This window comes from Lagopus leucura, unplaced genomic scaffold, assembly GCF_019238085.1.
Source record: "Lagopus leucura isolate 7727_CA_CO unplaced genomic scaffold, USGS_WTPT01 Super-Scaffold_73, whole genome shotgun sequence".
NCBI classification, from domain to species: domain Eukaryota; kingdom Metazoa; phylum Chordata; class Aves; order Galliformes; family Phasianidae; genus Lagopus; species Lagopus leucura.
In genome coordinates, this window is record NW_024962252.1 from 16,122,041 (window position 1) to 16,132,016 (window position 9,976).

At 36.3% G+C, this 9,976-nt stretch overlaps 1 protein-coding gene across 1 annotated transcript in view; it reads left to right on the top strand.

Moving 5' to 3' along the window:
- The window catches only part of FBXO9 (F-box protein 9), a 17,017-nt gene extending 7,453 nt beyond the window's left edge, over window positions 1-9,564 (top strand). Inside the window, exons 6-13 of the mRNA XM_042876830.1 lie at window positions 757-887; window positions 3,439-3,553; window positions 4,810-4,928; window positions 5,318-5,408; window positions 6,326-6,421; window positions 7,168-7,261; window positions 7,919-8,073; window positions 8,994-9,564. Coding sequence (XP_042732764.1) covers window positions 757-887; window positions 3,439-3,553; window positions 4,810-4,928; window positions 5,318-5,408; window positions 6,326-6,421; window positions 7,168-7,261; window positions 7,919-8,073; window positions 8,994-9,102 — 910 coding nt within the window. The 3' untranslated portion in view covers window positions 9,103-9,564. The remainder of the gene's footprint in view (window positions 1-756; window positions 888-3,438; window positions 3,554-4,809; window positions 4,929-5,317; window positions 5,409-6,325; window positions 6,422-7,167; window positions 7,262-7,918; window positions 8,074-8,993) is intronic.
- The last annotated feature ends 412 nt before the right edge of the window (window positions 9,565-9,976 follow it).

Sequence of the window (9,976 nt, forward strand, 5' to 3'; positions counted from 1 at the left end):
TATATATATATATATATATATATATATATATATATATATATATATATGTTTGAATGTAGTAATGTTATCTTTGTAATCCTCCAAGTTTACTGATAAGTAGTGAGCATAATTTTTCTATCCTGGCCTTCTTTAGCTTGCTCCTGAAGTATTTTAAATCTAAGTTGGTAAAAAGTAGTTTTCCCAAAAGAAAATTTTCCTTATTGAAAAGGATGGGAAACACCACTAGGGGTCACTCTTCGGTGAATAAAGCAGAAGTAGAAAGAAGTAAATAATCCTTCCTTGTCTGTTGTACTTCACAGCGTGAGAGCCATTAGTGAATATTACATTCCATCAGTGATAATTTATTTCCTGCTTATGTTAGGCAAATTAAGGAATAGGATTTGTCTTTCTGTGGGATCAAGCAATCCTTCAGTTACTTGTCTTAAAAGAGGGAACTGTGAACTCTCAAATCTGAAGAGAGTCTGGAATTGAAATTAAAGGGCAAAAAAGAGGCTGTTACTATCATGGAAAAAAAAATCATTAAGGTTGAAAAAAATCCCTAAGATGAAGTCCAACCATCAACCCAACAGCACTCTCAGACACTCTCAGAGGGGTTCCAGCAAAATCTAAATGAGCTTGAAAGCATTGCTGTAACTGTTCTATTGTAGGATAAAATGAGATTGCTTTAATATTGAAGACAGAAGATCGATGCGGAGGTAAGGACACTTGTTGTTATGTTCCATTCAATATCACAGTGTTGGCGTTCCCCTTTTCTAGCGTTGAGGATAATGAAGAGGATGGCAAAATGGCTGATCTCCTGTCAGATTTCCAGCAACAGTTAACTCTTCAGGAATCTTCTGTCAAACTTTGTCAGCCTGAGCTTGATGTCAACCAAACCCATATCTCAGGTATGAGTTAAGATGGACTGTAAATGTTCAGAGGAAGAAGTTCTAGGGATGTTTCACTGACTTTTTGCAAAGCAGTTATCTATTTCATTCTGAAGCTTCTTTTAAATAAGTGAACACAGTATCTCTTACCTTTATAGTTAGATGCGAAGCCACGCATGGCAAACTTGTCTTAATCCCACAACTTTTGTATGTAGAGCTTCTAGTACAGTTTTTCAGGATTAAGAGAATGCTGCTTAAAATAGTAACTTCCAGAAACAAACTTACTTCAGTAAGTTTTTTCTACTTGGACATACTGAACTGGTTTGTTGTGGATTTTCTTTGTTCATCTGTTTTAGTTTGCATCTATTTATTCTAATTGTAAGGTGTAAGAAGAAGGAGGCAGTTATTTTGTGAAGAGATACGTTTGTGTGTTTTGTGCTTTTATCTGTCTCCGTATCAGATTCTTTACAGCAAATGCTTTCAGGTTCAACTAAACCATATAACAGTTAGAAAGGCTTTTGAAGGTTAATGATTTTCAGTGCTTCAACTGCAGGATAGTCACCCCTTCCTTAGGCTTGCGTAGGAGTTACAAATTGTAGAAAGTGTGTATAGGTTATGAACTCTCTTAAAATCAGATGTCTCCAAAACATATGCATTTTGTACAGTTATCAGTTGCTCTTGGAAATCTGTTCTGCTTAAGGAAAAAATAAATATAACAATCTGTTTAAGTCAAAACATAAAATGGGGTTTCTAACAAGTGTGGCACTGTATGCTTGGGAAAACAGTTGTGGGATTTTTTTTGCAAGTAAAGTCAAGGTGTTGTAGATCATTACTATAAAATGATCTCAGGACATGTCATTTTTTAACATTGATCTTAATTCTTTCTAGTTTTATTGTTTCCTTTCCTGGCAGTCCTGTGTTGCATTATCTCCCTTATCTATGTTTTGTGGTACAGTGAAAACTGTTACAACAGTGCTACCTGCTGCAGAAGTTAGTAGGCTGGAGAGGATCCCTGTTAATCATCACAGTAGTATAGTAGTCACATTTTTCTTAAGGGACTTAAGGGAAAATCAAAACATGGAGCAATGTGTTTAAAGCAACCAGTTCCCATTCTTCTGTTATATTTTGCATTTTATTAGCACTCATCATCTTATAATACTGATTCACTTTAGTATAGGACAGGATTAGTCCGCTGCCATATAACAGAAATGGTGAAGGAAAGTGTAAATTCATTCACTGGCGAGTGACTTTCCATTGTATGTTGGGATTTTTTTGTTGTTACATGGCTAAAGGTTAGGACTCAACCATTCTTCTCCAGAAATATTTTCCTACAGGGTGTGCCCAGTATTTGAAACTGGGTCTTAACAATCCCTAGTTCATTTGAAACGTGGAAATGTTGGTGATAAGAGATAATCAAAGGCTTTGACTGGTGAATGGAAAATGTATACTTGTTAGTGCTGCTAACACTAAGAATGTTCAGCCTTTGTATCTGCTTTATCTACTGAAGAGCTCAAATGGCCAGTAGCTGTTTTGTCCCTTGAAGTAATATCTACATCTGCACAACTTTTGTTTATAAGCGGACTATGAATTTAATCATCACAAATACTGCAAATTTGTGAGTACTCTGTAGTGAAACATACGATTAATTCAGATTCATAAAACAAATAAATTCACTAAACCACAGACTCTACCCTGGTATTTACAGCTGGTTACTGTTTAACGTACCTTTGTGCTTCAGTTCTTTTCTTCATTTGATCTCAAAGCTGTTATACTGAGTAAAGTCATTGAATGGATGTGGTATTACAGGTCAAGTCACAGGCACCAGAAAGCAGCAGTTGTTGAAAGTAAGTGAAGTGTAATTCCTGATGATAGAAGATTACACACAAGATTATATACAAGCAAGATAGAGAAAACTCAGGGAGGCAGCAAGTTATGAGAGAGAATTTTAGCTTCATTTCCTTGGGCATTCTTACTGAATTTCTAATTCTAGGAAAAGTATTGTATGATCTTTTGAAGCTTTGATGGTGATTCTGTCATTGTATTACATTTCTAAAAGTTTTTAAACAGAGCAATAACATTTTTGATCACTGGACCTGTACCACAAAATATAGAGTGGTGTAATTCAGGTTTCACAGTGGATTGGTTGTTCTTAGGATCTTCTATCCAATGCTAAACCTGATCTGAGCCTGTCATACAGAAGTATAGTATGTACTGTAATGTTATACATTATGTCAGTTTGAAGAAAGTGCAGATTTATGGACGCTGTGTTTGTGCAGTGTGTATGTGGAATGTTTGGTATCACACCTTAGAGTTGTAGCGTTAGACAACGGGTATGTTTTATCCTACTGTTTTACCATAATTCACTTAACTCTTGATTTATTTTTTTTTCATTCTCTTTGTTACTTTTTTGCATAATAATTTCCTTGTTAAAGATATTTTTGATAGCTTCCTTGGCATCTGGCTATGTGGAAATGTATTTTTTTGTGGAAAGTCAAAACATCAGTTACTGAATTATAGATGAACTATTGATTTGCACACCAGCATTTAACAAGAAATTCTGTTCTATTTGCAGCGTTGCCTCTGGAGGTACTAATGTACATTTTCCGATGGGTGGTTTCGAGTGACTTGGACCTGAGATCATTAGAGCAATTATCTCTGGTTTGTCGAGGATTTTACATTTGTGCCAGGTATTGTAAATAAGTTACCTAAAGTGAAGCTTCTCTGTGTTCTAGGAAAGATAAGAACTTCATTTTTTGTTTGTTTTTTTTTTTATGCACAGACTTTGTAGACTCTATGTGCAGGTAGATGTTAAATCCATATAACAAAACTTTCTGTATAGGAAAAGTTGGGTTGTTGGGTTTTTTTGGTTTTGCATTTAGGCCACTAATATGTAGGACCATGTTATGCTTTTTCTTCCCGAGGAGAGCCCTATATTATGTTCCCCACAGAGCTCACCAACTTTAGAGTATGTCAGTAGTAAGCATCTCACATGGCTACTCTGAAAATAATGCCTCTTATGTCATGGGCCAGCACAACATCCAAAATAAGAAGCAGATGTTGATAGTATGGCAATAGAAGGTGAACCTTCCTGTCAGTATCCTCTTCCATTTTGTTGCCATGTGACAGATGGCAGCAGAGGGGCAGTCTGACAAAACAGTGTCTGACATGGAAGTGCCTGTAAAGCAAAGGTGCATCATAGAATTCCTCCATGAGGAAAAAATGGCACCCGTTGACATTCATCAGCACTTGCTGAACATTTGTGGAGATCAAACAGTGGATGTGAGTGCAGTGAAGGTGTGAGTGGTGTGTCTCAGCATTGATGACAGTGACATGAAAGACAAGCCGCATTCTGGATGGCCATGAAGATATTTACTAGTGTGACCTGCAGGCTTGCAAGCTCTTGTTTGTCACTGGCAAAAATGCATACCTAATAGTGATGACTGCATGGAAAAAAAGTTTTGTAGTTGAGAATTTCCTCTATCAAATAGTGTTTTTGTGCTCTGCTGCAGTTTCCATGGAAATAAATAAAAGGCCTTATATTCAGAAGAACCTAAGTACTTCACTGTCGTAAAAGTTGCTAAAAGTCTTATTTATTCTGCCTTATTTGAAAAAGTTGCAGAATCTCCAAAACAGTGCTTCTTGCGTTGTCATCCTCATCTTGCTGCACAGAGAAATGCCAGGCTGTTCAAGTGTTGTTGTGTACTTGGCTGAAAATCACATTGTGTTCTTGGGTTTTCCAGGGAGGACGAAATGGCTTTCAAGTGCTCGAGGATTCAGGCAATTAATTATTCCAAGTTATGCTACAGTATGAGCAACAGGAGTTCAGGAGTGTTTCTTTAAATTGCATTCAAACAAAAAATGGAGTTTGTTGCTCTGATACGTAAAAGATAAGGATTGCAGGAAAGTTTTGACTTTTGCTTTTTTCCCCTCTTTTTTTTTCCAGAGATCCTGAAATCTGGCATCAAGTCTGTCTGAAAGTATGGGGCAGGAGCTGCAATAAACTTGTTCCATATTCTTCCTGGAGGGAAATGTTTTTGGAAAGGCCTCGTGTTCGATTTGATGGTGAGGTTTACTTCTGGAAACATTGCATGTAGCTGTGACAGAGCAATCAGATGGGTTTTGTGTTTATGATGTTGTTAGAAGTTTTCTGAATTTATTGAGGCTGCCTGGATGTGATCCTGGGCAACCTGCTGTAGGTGTTGCTACTTGAACATGGGATTTGGACCAGTGACTTCCAGAGGTCTCTGCCAACCTCAGCCATTCTATGATTCTGAATTGGGCTTTTGAATCTGTAGCCTATCTGTAAAGACAAGAGGGGAGGTCTAGGGGACCAAAATAAAAACTTTGGTGTATTTAAGTTACTAAAACTCAAAAGTTTTGGATTATCAGTTCTTTATCTTATTTTATGTACTTCATTTTTGTTCATATACTTATTTCCTTCATTTCTATAGGTGTATATATCAGCAAGACAACATACATACGCCAAGGAGAACAATCTCTTGATGGTTTCTATAGAGCATGGCACCAAGTAGAATATTACAGGTAGAACTGTAGTACAATGAGTGAGTGAAATGTTTCTCTCTCTTAAGTTCTTGAAATCCAGCCCTTGATATGGCAAACATTAACCAGTCTGTAAATCATGGTGGAAAATTACTCTGTGTAAAGTTATATGTAAATGTTTTGAGAATAGGTCTTAAGAAAGGGGATTTATTGCAATTTAGAAACATATTTCATCTTCAGTTATACTGCTTCTTGTGAATAAGAGTTAAGCAATAATATTGCTATCAATCATACACAGATTTCTTCCCCGAGGTTTTTTGCTTTAAATTTCTGAAATAATAATACTTTTTAGGAAAGGGAAAACAAATGATTATACATCATTTTTAATCAGTTGTAAGTAATCAAGAGGCTGGGCTTTCTCAGTGTTTTCTAATACCTTGCCATTTGTTCCTCTGGCTGTTTTTCTGTTGTCCTTCATCCTGCTTTTCACCAGGTTTTTGTGTTGTTCCGCTGTCCCTTCTGAGGCTGGAAATGTTAATAGAAATTGTTGAATCTCTTGGCTGTTTATAGTGTCTCACAAACACTGAGGTGGTATCTGAGTAGTGTAAAAGTTGATCAAATCCTGGAACCTGAAAAAGACCATATGACATTGTCCATTCAGTACTAACATTGTAATTGAGAGTTTACCGTGTTTTTTAAAGCATGCTGGGGGAGAAACTTACCTGAGGTCAGGTTGATTCAGGGTAGCCTGTTTGCTTTGTTGAGAAGTGGCAGAATTTGTCTTCCTGCATAATTCTTCATTCCTTGATCTTTTAACCTTCAAAGCTGTGTTTTTTCCAATCTCTTCTGCTGTACTGTATGAAGAAATAAGCTTTCAAATCTTATTTCCTATCAAGTTTCATATTCTTCTGTGATTTAAAATAAACGTATGTTTATATTGTGTGATTTTATTTTTTCAGGTATTTGAGATTCTTTCCAGATGGCCAAGTTATGATGCTTACGACGCCTGAAGATCCGCAATCTATTGTTCCTCGCTTACGGACTAAAAATACAAGGTTAGTGAAATAGAATACTGATTTGTACTTTCCTCTTTGCTTTTTACCTGGCAATTTCTGTTTGCTTTTTTCTCTAATTCTGTATTTGTGCTTAGCAAAATGAGGATAAAACTGTAACAATGTTCTTGTTGTATGGGAGCGACTGAGAACTGCAAGAAGTTTTGATCTTCGTGCCAAGATATCTTTCATTTTGAACTCCTGGTATTGTGTTTAGATTTCCTTTCAGACTATTTGATTTTAAACTTAGAAAGGAAGTAGACGGAAGAGTACTGAAATCACCAATCTAACAGCATACCTTCTTTTGAAGGTACTATTTAGTTATTACTTGCTTTCTTGCACTTCCCTGACTGTATGGAGGAAAGGAAAGGCTCTGGTGGGATTTGACTGAACTATTGCTCAGTTTCTTGTTGATGTTTGCATGAATTCTTAAAAAATACAGATAGTTGTTTGGGGCTTCAGAACAGGCTTGAGCTGTTCACCAGAAATCTGAAAATATTTAACAGTACACAAGACGGAACAGTAAAGATCAGTTAGTCAGTTCTATGTATGAAAATTTAAAAGCATTTTTCCAGAATGTTTTCATCATTTCATAACATCAGTGAGCTCGGTATTTATTGAATGCAAATAGTGATATGTTTCTTTGATTATGATATACATTCTTCTTTCTGATATTTGTGTTATAAGTTGAAGGCATTTGGACAGCAAACATCTTTGTCCTTGATACTATCTTCCTCTTAACCTTCCAGAATGGATGCAATCTTGCTTGGTCATTATCGCCTTTCCCAGGAAACGGACAATCAAACCAAAGTATTTGCTGTAATAATGAAGAAAAAAGAAGAGGTAGGTTCCTAAACAGATTAAAGAAAAAATAATTTGAGAGGGCTTTTTAGTAAGGTTTTTCTCAATCTGAATGTTTTGAAGACACCTGAAATATTTTAAGGCACCATTACAAATGCAAAAAAGGGTTGAAAAATAAATTTCATGTTGAAAATGTTTTAAAAATAAAGATTTTTAAATCTTTTTTTTTAAAGATTTTTAAAACTGTGGAGATTCATCCTGCCTTTTTAGATCTGTAATAATTGTTATTGAGACAGATAAAGACTTGGTTCACATTCAGCAGTGGTTCTTCCCCCTTAGGCTTAGTTACTGCTGGTGTTTCTGTTAGGTAGCTTTAACAAACAGGAAGGAAGGGTGGAAGAAGTCGCTTTCTGAAATCAATTTTTGTTTGTGTTTATATTCCATATCTTTAAACAGAACTAAATTAGTTAGAAGTGTTACCATACTTTACAATGAGTTTGCGTAATTGGGTGACGTCCTCCATCCTCCTTTCTGTGAAAACTTCTTCTATAATCAGCATCTAAATTGATGCATTTTCAAGGAAAACCAGCACCTACTTTTGAGGGTTTAACAGCCTGGTATCATACTTATTTAGTCCCAATGATAAATAGTTGCACTTTGTGTTCTTTCTGCGTCACAAATCTCTTTTTCTTTGCACAGAAACCTGTTGACTACCACAAATACAGATATTTCCGTCGTGTTCCAGTACAAGAGACAGAGCATAGTTTTCATGTAGGACTTCAGTTGTGCTCCAGTGGACGCCAGACATTCAACAAACTTGTTTGGATACATCATTCTTGTCACATAACTTACAAGTAAGTAAATGCAGAGTGAGTCCAAGGAGGGATTGTAGAAATTAATGTGACTGGAATTTGATGAGGCTTTAATAAAATGTTCTGGGAAGAGTAACTGGTCTTGAATTGATAAACTATAATGAACTTTACTTGAAGAAATCCCAAGATTTTGGTAACTTTTTTTCTAATGGTGTGGGAAGTATACCAAGTAGTGGAACTGCAGTAGTTTAGTCATTTAAAGGATTTATGCAGTGTTGGAAAGATATCAGGTTTGAGTCAGGGTTGAGTGACTTCAGTATGATGTCAGTAAAAAAGGTGTAGAAAACAAATATTTATTAAGATCTTCTTTTCCTTCGTGAATGTGTAGAAATGCTTTAGAAGATACCATTATGAGAGTCTCTGCACGTGGGTGATACAGAGTCTTGTTCAAATTCTGCTTTACCTGTTAGTGTGTTGGTGTCCTTTTAAAACTGGAATGAAGATGAGTATGAAACAAAGCTAGGAGGACATGTACTTCCTGTTACTAGTGCAGAAATAGTTGTGGGTTTTTTTGGTTGGTTGTTCTTCTGTTGTAAACATACAAAGTGGGAGCAAAAACTTGTCTGTAGTTTGAATTCATGGTTCTAACTGAAACGAAAGGGGATGTTTTACTTGAAGATACGGTGACTTCAGTGATATCCTGCACTATGTCAAGTTTCAGAACAAGTAATAAAAGCAGAAAGAAGAAGGTGATTTCCTTGTTATTAAAGTTTGCTTGCATAGAAGAGTGTTCTGTGTGGTGTGGTCTAGTCAACATTAGTTTGGTTTCAGAATGAGATGGTGTGCAAGATGCTTACATTCCAATTGCAGTTTGCTGCACACGCTGTACTGTGGATCATGACTGCATAACAGATTTAAATAGCAACTGTTGTCTAATTTAACTTTTACTGTGCTCTTTGCAGGTCGACCGGTGAGACAGCAGTTACTACTTTTGACATTGACAAAATGTACACCCCTTTGTTCTTTGCACGAGTGAAGAGTTACACTGCATTTTCAGAAAAGCCGCTCTAAGGAACACCTTTTCCTCTCACAGATCATGCATGAATAAAAGGTTGTAGCCAACCAGCACTTAAGTTATAAATGTGTATATATTTGGAGCATTTTAAAATTCCAGGGTTGTTTTTTTTTTGAGGGTGTTATTGTTCTCCTCGGTTCTGACTGGCTGGGGTTTTGTTCTGAGATAAAGCTTCTCAGTGTGTTAAACACCTTTACTTTGTGACAAGAATTTGGTAACAAAGTTTTTATTTTTTTTTAAACAGATTTTATAAATCAGTCTGCTTAAAATGTGAGTCTTCATCTCCCTGGACATTGGTTTGTTCAAAAAGAATTGCCATAGGAAATTCTCATTGTCCATGGGACAGTGTTTGTGGTCTTGGGTGAAGGCTTGAAATATGAATGGAAGAAAGTTGTTCTTATATTTGTTAAACTGTGTGACTTAAAATAATTTCAAATAAACATTCTCTTCAAATTAAATTGATTTTGTTTGCCTTCAAGATCTGGCTTTATATCAACATCAACCTTAAGAATAAACAATCAAGGGCAGGCAGTCATGAAGTATAGCATTTAAATGCAGAGGTACATCCCCACCAATGCAGGGATGCCATTTGATGATAAAAGTAATTTTGATCTTGATACGAGTTGGTAGAGCCTGCCTTCTCAATAAGTGGGCATAAAAAGGAGAGGGATGTGGGCAGTGAGTAGTAGGGATGAGTTGGCAGGGTACGTGGCTCTGCTTGGGGATTGTCACAGAGCAATGGTGAAATGCTTGTGTGTGCTGCTTGTGCACTGGCAGGGTCTGATTGCACAAGCAGGCAGAGCTCGCTTGAACGTGTTTCTAATGTGTTATAATCCTTCATCTAACCTTGCTACAGATGCTGTAAATCCT